The sequence below is a fragment of the Xenopus laevis genome, chromosome 2L (assembly GCF_017654675.1).
Source record: "Xenopus laevis strain J_2021 chromosome 2L, Xenopus_laevis_v10.1, whole genome shotgun sequence".
NCBI classification, from domain to species: Eukaryota; Metazoa; Chordata; class Amphibia; order Anura; family Pipidae; genus Xenopus; species Xenopus laevis.
In genome coordinates, this window is record NC_054373.1 from 125,800,005 (window position 1) to 125,818,501 (window position 18,497).

Here is an 18,497-nt window from a genome sequence, read left to right on the forward strand (position 1 = left end):
ATGGTTACTCTACTAAATGCATCCATGTACTGCACGGGAAGAAGTTATATTTGTTTAAATGAAAATCTAAAATGCAAATCTGCAGCTTGTTCTATGTATTGTAGAATTGTACATTTTACTGTTATTTTGAAGAAGTCTTTGGGGTTCTAGAAGAAGCCTAAAAATATTAAGCAACTTATTAAATGACTCATAGATTTAATTTTTGCATGTTTATTTAACATAAGAATTACTAAAGAAACTTGAATTTGGAGTATAATAATGGAGTACTGTTCCCTCACAGAGCAGAATCAGGCATTTGATGTGCTACACTCATTTCTATGTAGGCAGATTTGGTGCATCCTGCCCTATGTACAGTTGCTGGCATGTGCAGGAGCACACCCAAATTTGACCATACTCGTGTGCAGCATTCTCATATAACAACTTCGCTATTCTTGGTGCACTTATAGACGCCTGGACGGTATCTATAATTCCTTTTTTACCCATGGAATGAAAGAAAAAAAAAATCATTACCGATCACTAAACAAACAGGAAGTTTCTAGAAACAATGCTATGCTTAGCCGTGATTTGTTTTGAAATGCTGCAATATATATCCATAGATAGATTTGAATTCAGATACAGATATTCTTACCTTGAAGTTCAGTAATCCCACAGCTGTTTCCACAAAAATAATCAAATGCATTGGCTGCTCCAGCTCCCTGCCTTTCAAACACTGTAGAAACTTATCTGCAAACTGAAAGCAAATGTATGTCTTTATTAATAAATATGCTAACATAGATTGAAATGTATATGAAGTTAAGTGCAGTGTTGAACGATAAAGTTTGCCCGATAAAGGAATAACAGAAAGTAAGAACAGCAACTCTAGTAAATAGATATATTTGTATGTAAAGAATCATCTAAAATTGCTCAATATGAAAACTGAATTTTATCCAGGACACTTTCATTAATTTTGTGCAAAATACTCAGAAAGGTGATAGAAAATTTCCCAATTATATTATTTTGCCCTTGGCCTACCTTTTATTACACTGACATAGTAACTGAATGTGTTCCGAGGGGATGCTGAACTACAAATGGCTCAACCATTAAACTTTTGCCAATCTTTCTTTTATTCATAGCATGAACTTACCTAGGAAGGAAGTTTCATTCATTGAAGGGCAAAGCTTTTTATTTTTTTTTCTATGAGACAAACTCACAGTGAGATATAAGCTGCCAGGGGGGCATTCCAAAATCCAAATTCTATCAATTGGAAACATACAAAAGCTCTTGAATGGATTTTCTACTTCATTGAAAAAAAAATAGATTATGTCTGCAATATGCGTCCTGATGAACAATTTTCAGGAAGATAAGAAAACATCTTACAGGTAAGATAACACAATTTGTGAAAACAGGCAAGAATTACAGGTTTGTCGAATTCATTTTTAGGAAATATTCTGCCATTGGTGGATATCAAAGAAACTGAGAATTTTAATCATCTCTCTATTCAATCTCAGTTGGGTAAATCATATCTAAGAGATTTGCATAAATATAAACCATCAAAGACTTTCATCTTCAAAGGGGGTTTCAAGACCCTATACGCTTTGTACTGTAATCATCACAGGTCACAACCCTGCAGGAACAGGGCTGCTATGGCAACATAAAAAACTAATGCTTACGGCTTAGCATAATATTCTGACTAATAGAAGGGAAACTCATTCTAAAAGCTGGCAGCCCATTTACCAGAAGCTGGATTAGAGGTGTTATTTCATCCCCTTTAGCTTTTCCCCACATCCCCCTCCTCCGTCACTTGAACCCTCCCCTATGTGGTCAAATCAAAGTATGGAATGGTCCGATATGTAATACACATCCGGCCACTACAATAGCATTTACTAATTAAGCAAAACCAAATAACTTTTCTGAGTTAAAACTGCAAAAGTTATATATGCATCAAGAAATTTGATTTTACATAAACAGCAAAACAAAAACATTAGACGTGCATGAAGTTCAATCTTTGCTAAACAATCTATATATACACACATATATATATATATATATATATATATATATATATATATATATATATATATATATATATATATAAATATATAAATATATAAATATATATATGCATTAGTTGTGTTGTAACTTAAAGGTTAACCCAATAAAGTAAATGTTAAAAATGTTTTCATTTTTAAAACATGGATTAAAAAAAAAAAATTCATTAGTCTGTATATATTAAATATTATTATAGCATCTGCGTTTTAGGAAAAACAGCTTCTGGTATCTCAAATGGAGTCCCAACATGTACTCCCTAAAATAATATTTGTTTATAGAAAAAAGTTAAAAGGCAAGCCTAGAGGCAGCTTTCAGTTCATATATTTTTTTTTTCTCTCTCTCTGTAAAACAGGACAATTAAATGTTTCCGGCCTGGCAAAGTAAGAAGGTGTTGAGGGGTGGGGAGCACTGGTAGAGGAAAAACCCACAAAACAAAGAGATTGGGGAGGGAATGAAGTAGCAGGCTTCAGCAATTCTTTCAATTCCAGTGCACACCCAGTAGTGTGTAAGGAAGAATGCCCACTGTTCAGGATTTGTGGGAGAATTGTCCCAGTACAAAGGAGGCAGAGTTACGCTTATTATAGTCCAATAAGCCATGCCAGTCAAACAAGTAGCCACACTAAGGACAAAAGGAGAGCAAGGGATTGTAGCACAAAAGAAAACAAGTAAGCCCATCTTTCAGTTGTGCATCAGCTTCCAGGTTTTCTGCTTAACATAAGTAAAAATGAGAGGGGATAAAAAAAAAAAAAAATCAGAAAGGATGTCTGGTGTAATACAAAAAAAACCCCTCTTCTTTCAATAAAAAAAGAATTAGCTAAAAAAAAACTAGGTGTTAAAATGTGTAAGACATTCTTTAGATGAAAGGCTTTTCATTGAAATGAGTCAGAGAAAACGAAAGAAGCAAGGAGGAGGAGGAGTCTCAGTCTAACGGCAAGTCGATGGCTAAAATAATCTTCAAAATAAAGGTCAAGAAGGAGGAAGGAGGAGGATGCATTTGTCTGTCTGGAAAGGAGCAAGGGAGCAGTGAAATGGGACCTTCTGATTTTGGTACAGTTTTTTTCACAGAGAACAGCAATGCACTACAAGGCATTGATTCATAGAGGACATTTGCTTTATTTATATTCTGAAACACAAGTAAATAAGTTTTCAACAGAAGTAGATATAGAAGAAGATAAAGCCCAACAAGTTATTTTTACAGTAGCACAAGGATTTTGATAGTGTATTATATTAAATTGAGTGGAACAAAAGGATTAAACACAGTTCAAATGAGACACAAAGATAAAACTTTAACCTGCCATTTGACTCTTTATCACATCAAGTACAGAACCTACCATACACATACAGTATAATATATATATTATATAGACAATGACCAACAACTTTCAATTTTTTGTCATTGATCATCCAAAGCATAACCAAAAATGTGAGAAGAAAGATAGGTACATTGCATATCTTGAAGTCAGCATTCCCTAAAAGAAATGTGTATTTTACTGTTATAATAAAAGGAGATCTTACACATGGCTAGAATGAGATGAAGAAAATTGGAAGAAAACTTTATTAATGAACTTTTTGAGTGACCAAAGAAAATGGGTTTTGCTTTTACTTTATACCTGTTAGGAGATGCATGCTCAGCAGAGGTGTATTAATTAAGGAAGCATAAACCAACTTCACCTACATAAAGCAAATATATATCATAGGGTATATAGCAAACATATCATCGGGTTTTAGACAATGAATCAACTTGTAGTCCGGTACACTCCACTGGGATTAATTTTATGGACCACTTAACCTAACAGACTTCTAGTAATGAAAACACTACAAAGTATCATCATAATGGAAGAGCAGAGATGTATTCTTATCTTCCATAACACCTTAAAGGGGTGGTTCACCCTCAGGTTAACTTTTAGTACGTTAAAGAATGGCGGATTCTAAGTAACTTTTTAATTGGTCCTCATTATTTATTTTTTCATAGTTTTTGAATTATTTGCCTTCTTCTATTGACTCTTGTCAGCTTTCAAATTTGGGTCAGTGACCCCATCTATAAAACAAATGCTCTGTAAGGTTAAACATGTATTGTTGTTGCAAAAACCACAAATAATAAAAAATGAAAACCAATTACAAATTGTCTCAAAATATCACTCTCTACATCATACTAAAAGTTAACTCAAAGGTGAATAACCCCTTTAAAATTGATCATATTGCATCTTGACACAAGGGTATTGAAAGAGAAACACACAATACACCTTACATTAATGTGCTTAAAATGTTTGATGAATTTGTAGCAAACAATCTGAAAAGGATCAACCTAAAAGAATTGAAAACGTGATAATGGATACCAGAAATTAGATTATTACTGTGAACATCATAATACAAGTCCAAATCAAATAATTGGAGGCTGCAGAAACCTAACCCATGGTAAATTGTTATCCATTTCCTCCATACAATTTATTATTATCCTTTTTTTTTTTTTATATATATAGGCTGTAACTCTTTGGCCCTGTGTACCAAACCAAAAAAAAAAAAAAAGATTCCTTTCAAATATTTGTCATGTTCTGTAGACACCTCTATACCAAAGGAATTTAAAATAATGGACCACAGTAACCCTGAAGAGTTTCTTTTTATGATGTTAGGGGCCGATTCATCAAGAGTCGAATATCGAGGGTTAATTAACCCTCGATATTCGACTAGGAACTAAAATCGTTCGACTTCGAATATCGAAGTCGAACGATTTAGCGCAAATCCTACGATCGAAGGATTATTCGTTCGATCAAAAAAACTCAGAACGATTAAATCCTTTGAATCGAACGATTCGAAGGATTTTAATCCAACGATCGAAGGAATATCCTTCGATCAAAAAAACTCAGGGACCTTCCCCATAGGCTAACATTGAGTTCGGTAGCTTTTAGCTGCCGAACTAGGGGGTCGAAGTTTTTCTTAAAGAGACAGTACTTCGACTATCGAATGGTCGAATAGTCGAACGATTTTTAGTTCGAATCGTTCGATTCGTAGTCGAAGTCGTAGTCGAAGGTCGAAGTAGCCCATTCGATGGTCGAAGTAGCCCAAAAAACACTTCGAAATTCGAAGTTTTTTTAATTCGAATCCTTCACTCGAGCTTTGTAAATGTGCCCCTTAATGTTCGATACTGCAAACGACTGATCTTAGAAACTACCATCTTTAAAGGGGACTTGTCACCCAAACACATTTCCAGCTGTGTAAAAAGAGAAAAATAGTATCAGCTGCAAAGTTTTTTATTACTAGGGATGCACCAAATCTATCAGTTTTGGAGCCAAATAAGGAACCAAATACAAACACTAATTTGCATATTAAAATTTGAGGGGAAAAAGTTAAATGAGCCGAAAACAACTGTACCATAGATTTTCCAGAGCTTAAAAGACACATGCATTTAAGGGTAGGACTACATGGACGTTTTCAAAACGTCTGCAACAAAAATAAGGTAAGCGAATGCATTGTCGCATGGTGTTGCAGCGTTGCACCGACAGTCATGTCCCGTCGGATGAACGCTGCCACACCATGCGACAATGCATTAGCTTACCTTATTTTTGTCCCATGCGACTTGTCACAGGCGTTTTGTCACAGCTATCCAGAATGCTTGGGACCTGGGATTTTCCAGATTTGTAATTTGGATCTCCAATCTTTGTCTATTAAAAAAATAATTATTGCCACCAATAAGGATTAATTATATTTTAGTTAGGGTCAACTAGAAGGCACTGGGGCTCATTTATAAACAGTGGGCAAATTTGCACCTGGGCAGTAACCCATAGCAACCAATCAGTGATTAGCTTTTTTAAAACAGTTGCAGGTTGAGCACTGAAAGCAATCATTTGATTGGTTGCCATGGGTTACTGCCCAGGTGCAAATTTGCCCACTGTTTATAAATGAGCCTCACTGTGTTGATATTATAGAAAAAATGGAAATAATGTTTTAAAATGTGAATTATTTTTTTCCGGTTAACGGATCCCATCCCTACTTTTGCCAGTTGCCTCTCTATGACTAAACTAACATATGGTGTAATATGAAGCGAGTGATGTATACTCCAACCCCACTTTTACATATCTCACCATCAAACTTTGGTACCCTTAACAATCCAGCCCAACACATTTTTCTGCTCTTATTGTTTAATTCACCCCTGCTGTTCTTGCTTCTTATAAGCTTCAAAAAATATTTTGAACTGCTGTGGACTTTCCTTCTATGGCCCAAAATAATGTATCCCTGAAGACCTTGAAACACTCCCTGAAGGCCGATCTTTTTAAGGATGCCTATTTGACACCATCTGGCTAATCCTAAAACAATATATTTAATGACAAATCTCATGCCAATGCTTCACCTGTTCCCCAATCCCTTCTAAATCATTAGCTATATACAATTTGAAGGCTTGTTTGTAATCTTATTATGATTTGCTGTATTGTTTGTCAACATCCAAATATTTATAATATAAAATTACATTGGTAACTAATTTGTCTTCCATTAGGGGAAAACATGCAGGAACAAGGTTTAAGGTGCTGGTATATACCATAAATGAAATGTTTGTATTTGGTATGGGTATCTACCCCATAATAAATAAGGAACTGTCTGGTACTGAATGTGGTAGAAATAGTTTAAATAGCATCACACAAAAATACTTAGATTCTGCAATAAACGGACATTATATCATTTCTTTTAAACAATTAGATTATTTACACTATTTGTAAAGACTTTTGACATGCCACTTAACATTTCCAGGATTTTATTGGCTGAAAACTCAGTCATGAAACCCAAACACACCTGTCAGCAATTAAAAAGGAAGAACTAGAGAACTGTTCAGGAAATAATATCTGTGCTAATTAAAAACACTAGTTAAAGGCTTCCTGTTTGTTCTCTTTGGTGCCCTAAGAAGTGACCTTATTCCTTTTTCCTTTCTTTATAGTCATTTTGTTTCATTTGCTGATAATGTGCTTTCTGCAGCATGTTTCAAACACTTTGCTGAGCAGAATTATATTGTGACTGGCATCTTTTTTAATAATGCTTTGTAAGACATTTTTATGCAGTGCTCTAGCACCCAGAGGGTTAAAAAAAAACTCATTAAAAGCCATTGCATAGCCAAAGTCACAGACCTTGTGCCATGTCCAACTTTAACAAAATACAAATAAATCTGAGCTGAACGATTCTCATATTAGGAAAGTGTGCAAAAGACACACAGACATAGGCCATGGAAATAAATACAGTACTGTACAAGCATAACAAAATGTTTTCGTAGAAGTTAAATAAAAACGAAATAGTAAATATAATCATCTAGTCTTAACTGTATACAGTCTTAAAAATAAGTATTTGGGTTTGAAAACAGTCCTCTCTGTCATGTTTTATGGTTGATCCTTGCACCACACTAGTGACTGACTGTCTGTATATTTCAGCTGTGACTGCAAAACTCATTGGAAGTTGTGGCTGGTCTGAATTTTCAGACAAATTGCAATGGTTTCTGTTTCAATCAACTCAAATTGAAAATGCACAATATCTCAGCAATTTTACTGCAAGAAAGCCATAGCAGCAAATCTGCACAATGGATGTGTCATTATGTTCACTGCTAAATCATCATAGAATAAGACAACCACTATGAACTAGTGACAATTTCTGATCACGGCAAGCTTGGTGAATTTCTAACATGTGTAATCAGCAATTTTTAACTGACTGTATTTTCTTTGTATGTAACTTGCTAATGGAAAAACTTTACTTGCCCTATATAATTTGTAGTCAATTCAACAAACATTTCCATAACCTCTCTCATGTCTTTTCATTTAACATAAATATATGCTGTGTCCTTTTCAAATTTCTAAAATGCAATTATTTCACCATTACTATATGTCTTATACTGCTCCTAAGGCCTGGCTAATGGAATGAAAACTTAGGCTCTTACCCATGCCACTTCTTCTGAAGATTCAACTTTTGGCAACATAATACAAGATGGCAAGACTCTTGACTGCAGTATGACCTCTAGATCAGCTTCTGCAAGGCCACTAGAGACAGAGTTGATCCTAACGCATTTCTCTGTACTGCCAAGGTCAAGCTCTTCAAGTGTTTTCACTATTGTTGTTCTTGCTTCAACCTGCAACCCAAAGAGAAAATATTTTCATTACATATATATATATATATATATATATATATATATATATATATATATATATATATATATATATATATATATATATATATATATATATATAAATATATACCATACTTGTATATACATACATACGGTACCTAAAATGGTTAAATATTAGAACAGAAAAGATCTGTAAACCAGCTTGCACCCCTTTTTTCATGACTGTTGTCTTGTAGTAAGCTTACCTTTATATTTCTTAGTATAATGAGAAATAGCCACTACATACAATATAGATACATTAACATGATAGATACCTTATTATTATTGTGTATGTGTTAAAGCAGAAATGTCAAACTGATATTTTTCAATTAGCAGACTGATCTTATTGCCACTTCTTTAATATTGAGTTAAAGGAAAGCTTTAATACTGTTATATAGACATATTGAGAGTGTTAAAAGGATACTGTCATGGGAAAGAAACATTTTTTTAAAATGAATAGTTAAAAGTGCTGCTCCAGCAGAATTCTGCACTGAAATCCATTTCTCAAAAGAGCAAACAGATTTTTTTTATATTCAATTTTGAAATCGGACATGGGGCTAGACATATTGTCAATTTCCCAGCTGCCCCAAGTCATGTGACATGTGCTCTGATAAACTTCAATCACTCTTTACTGCTGTACTGTAAGTTGGAGTGATATCACCACCCTCCCTTTTCCGCCCAGCAGCCAAACAAAAGAACAATGGGAAGGTAACCAGATAGCTGCTCCCTAACACAAGATAACAGCTGCCTGGTAGATCTAAGAACAACACTCAATAGTAAAAACCCATGTCTCACTAAGACACATTCAGTTACATTGAAAAGGAAAAACAGCAGCCTGCCAGAAAGCATTTCCCTCCTAAAGTGCAGGCACAAGTCACATGACCAGGGGCAGCTGGGAAATTGACAAAATGTCTAGCCCCATGTCAGATTTCAAAATTGAATATAAAAAAAATCTGTTTGCTCTTTTGAGAAATGGATTTCAGTGCAGAATTCTGCTGGAGTAGCACTATTAACTGTTGTGTTTTGAATTTTTTTTTCCCATGACAGTATCCCTTTAAGGTAGCCATACACTGCCAGACAGCTGATTAGGTGAGTTTGCCAAACAAGTGGATCTGAACCCGATTGTTGGACCAGCCAAAATGGATAATGCAGTGAAGCATTGGGCAGAGGCCCATCGCAAAAGGGCTGCATCAATATGTGGTTCTTGTCCGATGGGATTTTTAAACCTGCCTGATTGATAGCTGGCTGATTTTCTATCAGATATCAGTCGAGCAAAACCTGCCAGTGGGCCCTATACAGGAGCCAATAAGCTACTGACTTGATCTGGAGGTAGCAAGTTGAGAGTTTTTTTTTTTTTGACTTAGTGGTTTAAAAAACACAGAACTGTATTAATCTGGGGACTAAAATCAATGTACATTATTTCCAATAAATCGTATTATAATTATATATTTAGATCTGGACTCATTTCTGACCACATCACAACAGTCTAGCATTTTGTCTTTAATTGTTCCGGGAGTGAATTGCTAGTGCATAGAGGCAGTTGACAGGGACTGTTCATGTACTGAACTGGTGACAGTATAATATATATATACAGTATATAGATATATAGATATATAGATATATATATATATATATATATATATATATATATATATATATATATATATATATATATATATATATATATATATATATATATATATATATATATATCTCCTAAGAGCCTGAGCTAATTGCTTCCATTTAATTCTGCCTGGTTGTACCCAAAACTTTAGATTTGCGTTTTGGCATACCAACATTTTTTTAAAGCAGCATTCTGCATGTTTTTGCAGTTGATGTATGTTTTAAAGAGATGCACGTTTTTTGACAAAAGAGCCATTATTTACAGAAAAGAAATGAAATCTAAACACGATTCATGCGTATGCATACATTTCAATGCACACACTTAAAACACAATATAGTAAGGGTCTTTGTGAATTTTTTTTAGCCCCACAACCACCTAAAGTGAAGCAGTAGGAACTGTTATCTCTAAGGAGAACAAACCACTTTAAGAAACCAGGGTTTTTTTTCCACATAACTTTCTCATTGTTAGTTTGCATACGTTAGATTGAAATTTGGTGCGAGATGGTCAGGCATCCCACAAAATGAATACTTACTCACATATACCTTGCATAGATTCTCTGGAATCCCATTCAAACCTAGGGTGGAAATAAGCCATTTGTGTAGGGAGCTTCAGAATCCTGGCATGCCAAAAAAAAGTTTTAAGAAACAGAATGCTTTCCATTGCAGGAAACTAGTTTGTAAATGTTGCGGCAAAAGTGAGACCAAAAAGTCAAGTTTCTATTACCATACCAATCATTGAGACAGCAGATGTAAAACAGATGAACATAAAAATGTTCAAGAAGGAAAGTTTTATAATGTGGTATCGCTTAAGACAGTGAGGAAACAGTAGCTTACAGCTGTCAGGTTGGATCAGTAAAACCTTCCAGTTCCAGAGAGCCTACAGGCTACTGATTTACAAGGCCTTACCTGTTAGTAATTACAATACATTGAGAAATATTCCTGTGACTCATGCATACAATACAATGCATAAACTTTCACAGAAATATGAAACATGATTAGTAAATATATATGAAATATGATTAGTTTTCAAGACTGCTTTTATATACATTGCAGGAAAGTCAGTGCAAAAGTCATAGGGGCAGATTCACTAAAAGGCGAAGTGGCTAACGCTAGCGACATTTCGCCAGAAATCCCATCCGCAGGGATATCACCAATTTACTAGCAGGTGTAGGAGACAATTCGGTAGTGAACGGGATCGTCACTAGCATTTGTTTGCACTCTATTGACAGGCGACTATTCGTTACATCATATCCTGTCTGCCGGCATTTAAGTTGTAAAAATGCTGGCAACTTGCCATTTTTTTTAAGCGGGATCGCCTGCAAAAGTCCTAACTATTAATCTTTTTTGGGTTAACATTTTTCCCCAGGCATTTGAGGGTCATGGAACATTAGTTTTAGGGTGGGCTTATGTGTTGGGCATTAAAAGATCTCTTTTGTCTTTATTCAGGTTCCTTGGACATTTGTTATAAAAAGTGGCCACTTCAAGCATTTGCAACATCTCTAAAGAAGTCCATACACCTTTAATGTACCCGCCCTATTTCAATTGACCTAACCGTAAGAGGACTAACAAAGTTTCAATAGGCAGAAGTGATCGCTAGGTTCATTTCGCTTTGTAACACTCACACAGCCAAAGTAATGCTAGCGAAAAGTTGCCAGGGCTCGACGCCCAGGACGCAACGTAATATTTTCATACATGAGCTAATGGGCTTCCTCCTCAATAAGGGGGTTTGAACCAAAAAAAAAAAGTCTGATTACTACTCTATTCAAATTTAAACACTCTCTCTAATGTCCTAGTCTCACAAAAAAACAATGGCAACAAAAAGCCACAATGTAACATCTCACTAACAAGCTCTAAATGCTTTCTATTTACAAGCAGTCAGAATAATGTATCTTCAATCATTAAAAACACCCCAATACATAAACAACCATCATCAGTTGAGTATTAGTGTTGTTATACAGTTTTGCATGAATTCTTTAAAAGTTATTTTAATCAGAATCAAAGACTTTACACCAACTGGCTAGTTTTTTTTTTTTTTTTTTAGCAGTGTCAAAATCTCAAAATATGTTACCGCACCAGAAAGTATACCAATTACCATCTGCTGGGCTTAATTAAAATTAAATGTAATACCAAAAATTTTGTAGAAACACAATTATTAAATATTAATGCTTACAAGTATTGGTAATACATATTAAAACATTACAAATATAAAATAAAATATTAACAGTTTTCTGGTTCTCCTGCCCAACCATTTAATTTTATACCTTATATTAAAGGAAATCTATACTCTTAAGGTATTATATCATATTAAGTGGCATATTAAAAAATCTTACCAAACTGGAAAATATAGATAGTATAGAGTAAATATTGCCCTTTTACATCGTTTACCTTGAACCCCCATTTTATGATGGTCTGTGTGCTGCCTCAGAGATCACCTGACCAAAAATATTGCAGCTCTTTCTATAACAGGAAAAAGTGTGGGAGTAAGAGACAGAACTTTGTTGGCTCATGTGACCCAACATGTATGTGTTCCCTTGGTTTGTTTGTGTGCATTGTGAATAGTACAATCCCAGGGGGTGGTTCTTAACCCTTTGACATTTTGGTTACACAAAATGCTAGACGTTTTTGAAACAATTTGTGCTCTTTCAATTTAGGGGCATTTTCTGAGGGGAAACCTTTAGTTTACCTAGGAAAACTATACATTGTTTTTTGTCAGGAGAACCTGAGCTTTCTAAATCTGCCTGGGTTTTCATGAATTTCCACCTCTGCAAAAAGATTTATAGCGCTAAATACCGAAACAAATGAAAAATTCCTATTTTTCATAATATATGAATTTATACCAGAAAAATATTTTACGCATGAATATTCAACTGTTTTGGAAAGCCTTGTGTCTCTGGAATGTGCCAATACCAGATATGTATAGTTTTAGGGAGTATAAGGGCTTCTGCACAGCAAAAACTACAGGCAGTATATTATCGAATTTTGAAAGCTCTAAAGCAGAAAACGGCATACTTTCGATTCCAAGGCCAAATAATCCTGAAACAGTAGATTTACCTCAGAAAACCAAATATTTTTGAAAAGTACATTCTGCTAATTCCAAAATGGGTAACTATGTCTCTCTACTCCTAACTACCAAACATCAAAGCTGGTCTGAACGTAGCAGTTTTTACAAAAATGTATCAAAATTCTGAAAAATCTCTTCAAAGGTTTTATTTTGCTGCTCTGCATATGCCACACTGTATTAGGTACGAAGAAAAAGCACCCTGATTGTCAGGGGTCCAAAGCATCTGGCATTTAGAGACCCCAATATGAAGTTAGCACATCCAAATTGTCCAAGACTTTTCTTTAGCTACTAAAAAACACATTGACTGCATTTTTGTGGGGTAAAAAACACTGAAATGTATGTTTACCCCCAAAACCATATATTTTTGGAAAGTACACATTCTACCGAATCTAAAATGTGTACCCATGTTTTTCTGCTCCAAACGACTTAGTTGCAAGCTTTCCCAAAATTGTCGGTTTTGGTTAAATACCTGAATATTGCCTCAAAGCTTCAACTTTCCAGCATCATATTGCTCATGTATCATTTCGTACCAAGAAAAACCACCGTAAATATGATTGCCAGCCCAGGGGTTCTCCAAACAGTTTGGTTCCCATTGTGCATAGGATTTCCAAAGTATCTGGCATTTAGAGGCCCCAAAATAAAGTTAGTGCATACATATAGTCCCGTGGGTAACTTCGGCTAATGAAAAAATCAACACTGAATTTATTGCTTTCCATCTATTTTTGGAAAGCACACATTATATCAAATCTAAAATGGGTACCCATGCCTTTCTGCTACAAACTAATTTGGCTAATGAAAAATCAACACATTAACCATATTTTTTGTGGGGGTAAAAACACAGTTTACCCTCCAAAACCAAAACCATATATTTTTGGAAAACACACATTCTACTGAATCTAAAATGGGTACCCATGCCTTTCTGCTACAAACTACTGAGTCGAAAGGCTTTCCCAAAATTGTCAATTTCGGTGAAATACCTGAAAATTGCCTTAAAGCTTCAACTTCCCAGCATCATATCGTCCATGAATCATCATTACCAGCATAAAGCATACTAAATATGAACACCGGAGGTCTACTAAACAGTTTGATGCCCCATATGCATAGATTTACCAAACTATGTGGCAAACGGAGACCCCCAAATTAAAATAGTGCATATAAATTTGCACGTATGACACTCTGGCTACTACAATATACAGTGGTGTGAAAAACTATTTGCCCCCTTCCTGATTTCTTATTCTTTTGCATGTTTGTCACACAAAATGTTTCTGATCATCAAACACATTTAACTATTAGTCAAAGATAACACAAGTAAACACAAACTGCAGTTTTTAAATGAGGGTTTTTATTATATAGGTTTAAACGAGTCTTTTACAGCGCTCTCGAGGAATTTTGGCCCACTCATCTTTGCAGAATTGTTGTAATTCAGCTTTATTTGAGGGTTTTCTAGTATGAACCACCTTTTTAAGGTTATGCCACAACATCTCAATAGGATTCAGGTCAGGACTTTGACTAGGCCACTCCAAAATCTTCATTTTGTTTTTCTGCATTTGCTGGTGTGTTTTGGGTCATTGTCCTGCTGCAGCACCCAAGATCGCTTCAGCTTGAGTTGACGAACAGATGGCCGGACATTCTCCTTCAGGATTTTTTGGTAGACAGTAGAATTCATGGTTCCATCTATCACAGCAAGTCTTCCAGGTCCTGAAGCAGCAAAACAACCACAGACCATCACACTACCACCACCATATTTTACTGTTGGTATGATGTTCTTTTTCTGAAATGCTGTGTTACTTTTACGCCAGATGTAACGGGACGCGCACCTTCCAAAAAGTTCAACTTTTGTCTCGTCGGTCCACAAGGTATTTTCCCAAAAGTCTTGGCAATCATTGAGATGTTTTTTAGCAAAATTGAGACAAGCCTTAATGTTCTTTTTGCTTAAAAGTGGTTTGCGCCTTGGAAATCTGCCATGCAGGCCGTTTTTGCCCAGTCTCTTTCTTATGGTGGAGTCGTGAACACTGACCTTAATTGAGGCAAGTGAGGCCTGCAGTTCTTTAGATGTTGTCCTGGGGTCTTTTGTGGCCTCTCGGATAAGTTGTCTCTGCGCTCTTGGGGTAATTTTGTTCGGCCGGCCACTCCTGGGAAGGTTCACCACTGTTCCATGTTTTTGCCATTTGTGGATAATGGCTCTCACTGTGGTTCGCTGGAGTCCCAAAGCTTTAGAAATGGCTTTATAACCTTTGAAATTGAACTCAGGTGTGATAAACCACAGTTAAGTTATTTTTTAACAAGGGGGGCAATCACTTTTTCACACAGAACAAATGCTATAAAATCACTAAAATCCAACAAAATCAATGCTTTTTTTTTCCGCCTAGTGTTATCAGCAGTCAGAATCACAGTTTGAATATTTTAGCATGGCCAAATAGGTAAAATGGCTAAAAATGCACCCAAATCACCGAAATTGCAATATAATCACCGTAATAACATACAAAAGGTATTGCACAGTGCAATTAGCGAATATGCTATTTGCAATGGCAATCAAACTGTTTTTTTCAGGCAAAACAACACATAATGCAGTAAGAAAAAAAAAGCTATAAAATTGTGTAAGTGTGTATATGTGTGTTATACTAGGCAGATTGTGTGTTGTGTGCATGCATGCGTGTGTGCAAGTATGTGTGAGTGTTGTGAATGTATGAAACCCCCCTGATTCCCCAAAAATGTACGTAAGTGTGAAAAAAGTGTGTGTAATAGTGTAAAAAGTGTTTTGTGTGTGTTAACACTAACCTGGGGCTGTTACAGGCAGCAGATCATCCTCTGCGACGTGGGAAATGCTGGAATCGTCAATCCATGTGATCCAGCGAAGATCCGGAGTCGCCCATGGGGTGAGTAGGAAGTTGGGCATGGAGCAGGCAGCAGCAGACCCATGTGTCTGCTGCGCCATTGGGGCCCCTGGGCTATCGTGCCCCAGGAGCCACTATGCGACCAGCTCTGCTTGCTGCCTAGGGGCTTCTGAGTGAGCGGGGATTGGAGAGCGACTTTAAAAGCCGCTCCTCCACTCGTCCCACCCGGATATGCTACAGAACGTAGAATCTACGTTCTGTGGCATTTCAAGTTACTTTGCCACAGAACGTAGATTCTAAAATCTGTGGCATTTAAAAAGTTAATACTTAAAATGGCACTTTTTATGTAGTATCACCGAACGGCACATACTGATAAAAAAAAGATATTATTATGAAAATGGTTTAGATGAAGCAGAGTTTTACATACAGTATGTGCTGTTTATGCAATATATTTTTATAGAGACCAGAAAAATTGTTTGGGGGGTATAATATTCCTTATGCAAACTTGTTAGGAAACAATGAGAACAAGAATTATTAACCAAGGAGTAGAGGATACAAATGCTATTTAAGGTAGGTGGCTACGGTCTCCATGTATTAATTAAAAATGACTGGTCTGTTACAATAAAATAGTAATTAAAACAATGCACATAACTAGCTCTTAATTGAACTTTTTTCCACAAAGCTGACTCTGCAATTCAATTTGGGTTTTATCAAAGGCCAGATTTTAGTGGTTTTGGAAGTTTTTTAAACCACAACTAAACTTACAAACGCTAAATTTACAAATGTCATGGAATTTACTAAAAGATCCGAATATAAAAAGCACAAACAGAAAATAATACGCTAAAAAATACGAGAACCTCTAAAAATTTGAGTTTTGCAGACAGTTCCTAGTGGTGAAAGAATCTGAAAACCAATAAAAGTCTAACTTTATTTAAAACGGTCCAATAGCATCCGCACAGCTCCCACTGACTTCTATAGGATCTTGACAACTTTTACCTGCCGAAGTTTTGTATTAGTGGTTTTCATGATGTTTGCATCTAATACAGTATATCTCAAATTTTGAGAGCTTTTAGAGATTTGTGGAAAAAAATAAATCGATAATTTGATTTTTGGTAAATGGGCCCATGGTGTTCTTTCAATAAGAGTTCCGAAGGATGGACATATTTCACATTTCTTTTTTTGTGTTTTGTGTTTTGTACTGCTACAGGAGCCTTTTATCCAGAATGCTCGGGACCTGGGGCTTTCAGGATAAGGGGTCTTCATGCAATTTGAAGCTGCATACCTCAAGTCTAAATTTAAAAATCATTTGAACCCAACAGAATTGTTTGGCCTCCAATAAGGATTAATTATATCTTAGTTGGGATCATGGTACTGTTTTATTACTGAGAAAACAACATCATTTAAATAAAAATGAATGGTTTGTTTAAAACTGGGTGTGAATCCCAGGCCTGGGCTCATTGCTCTTGTCATTTTAATTGACAGGAGACTGAGAGAAATCATAAATATAGGTCTGAGTTATCAACTTATGTTTAAGCCTTGCATAAGGCTCTGTTGTCTGCTTCTTCTGTAATAGAATACACTAAACCCATGAACTTGGTCTTCTTTGATCTTCACTGTCCTCAGAAAAATGGACTCTAGATCCAATTGCTGTTTTTGTCCCAACAACAAGCTTCAAGCTCTATCTCCTGTATACAATTCTTTTTCTAAGGTCTTTAAGGAAATTACTCGTTGCCACCACATTGTATTTAAGATCCAATAGACTTATTTTCCAGGGAACATATTGGCATGATTTATTCATTGTCAGAACTGAATGTCCTTAAAGACTCTATTGATGAAAACCTAAAGAAATGTTTCATTAGACCTTCTGCATCCCCAGCTGGGGCTGTTGAAAAGAAAGTTGCACCTCTCAGGCCCTGCACTGATTACAGAGAGTTAAATAAAAAATTCAGTCAGGAATCCCTATTCACTATTTTATTGTGTACTGCAAACATTTTTTCAAGATCTACTTAAATGGTGCTTAAGTCAGGTCAAAGAAGAAGATGAGTGGAAGACAGCTTTTATATATCATATCAGATATGGTCATTTTGATGATTTAGTAATCCCTTTTGGGTTATGCAGTGCTCCCAACTACTTTTCAATACTTTTTCAATAATATTTTCAGAGGCTTTCTTGACATCCTCATTATTGTTTATCTAGACAATACTGTAATTTTCTCTAATACCTTGGACAAACATTGTTCTCACAAATGTAAGACTATGTAATAGTGGAAAAAATTGAGAAATGCAAATTCGAAAATGAAGAAATTTACCTTTGTAGTTTTAAGATCTCTAACAAAAACGTATTCCAAAAAAGGTTGAGGCAATTGCGAACTGGTCAGTTACTAAAGATTTTAAAAGCTTTTCAGATTCATCTGATCTTCTAGTTTTGATTGAAAATGTATTAAAAATGCTTCACAAGTTATTCATCATATTACTGAATTAACAAATTCAAAGAACGAGTTTCTTTGGAAGTTTTTGGAATTTCAAAATTTACAGACTCCTATTCTTTAATATGCTGATCCTTCTCTACCCTTCTTATTGAACGGGGTTGCTTTCAGTTCAGCAGTAGGAGTCATTCTCTCATAAAGATCTGGTCTTAATATTCTGCATCCAGTTGCTTTTTCATCTAATGTAAGACATTGTCACCCACTATAAAAAAAACATGACATTGGTGATAGAGAACTATTAGCCATTAAACTAGCCTTGGTGGAACTGAACTCATTTTCTGGAGCTAAACATCCTTTTACAGTTTGTGATCATAAGAACCTTGAATACCTTTT

The 18,497-nt window shown here is 35.5% G+C and overlaps 1 protein-coding gene across 1 annotated transcript in view; it reads right to left on the minus strand.

Moving 5' to 3' along the window:
* clybl.L (citrate lyase beta like L homeolog) overlaps window positions 1-18,497 on the minus strand; it is a 180,955-nt gene that overhangs the window by 30,469 nt on the left and 131,989 nt on the right. Inside the window, 2 exon segments of the mRNA NM_001093877.1 lie at window positions 629-730; window positions 7,937-8,125. Of these exon segments, the coding sequence (NP_001087346.1) occupies window positions 629-730; window positions 7,937-8,125 (291 nt within the window).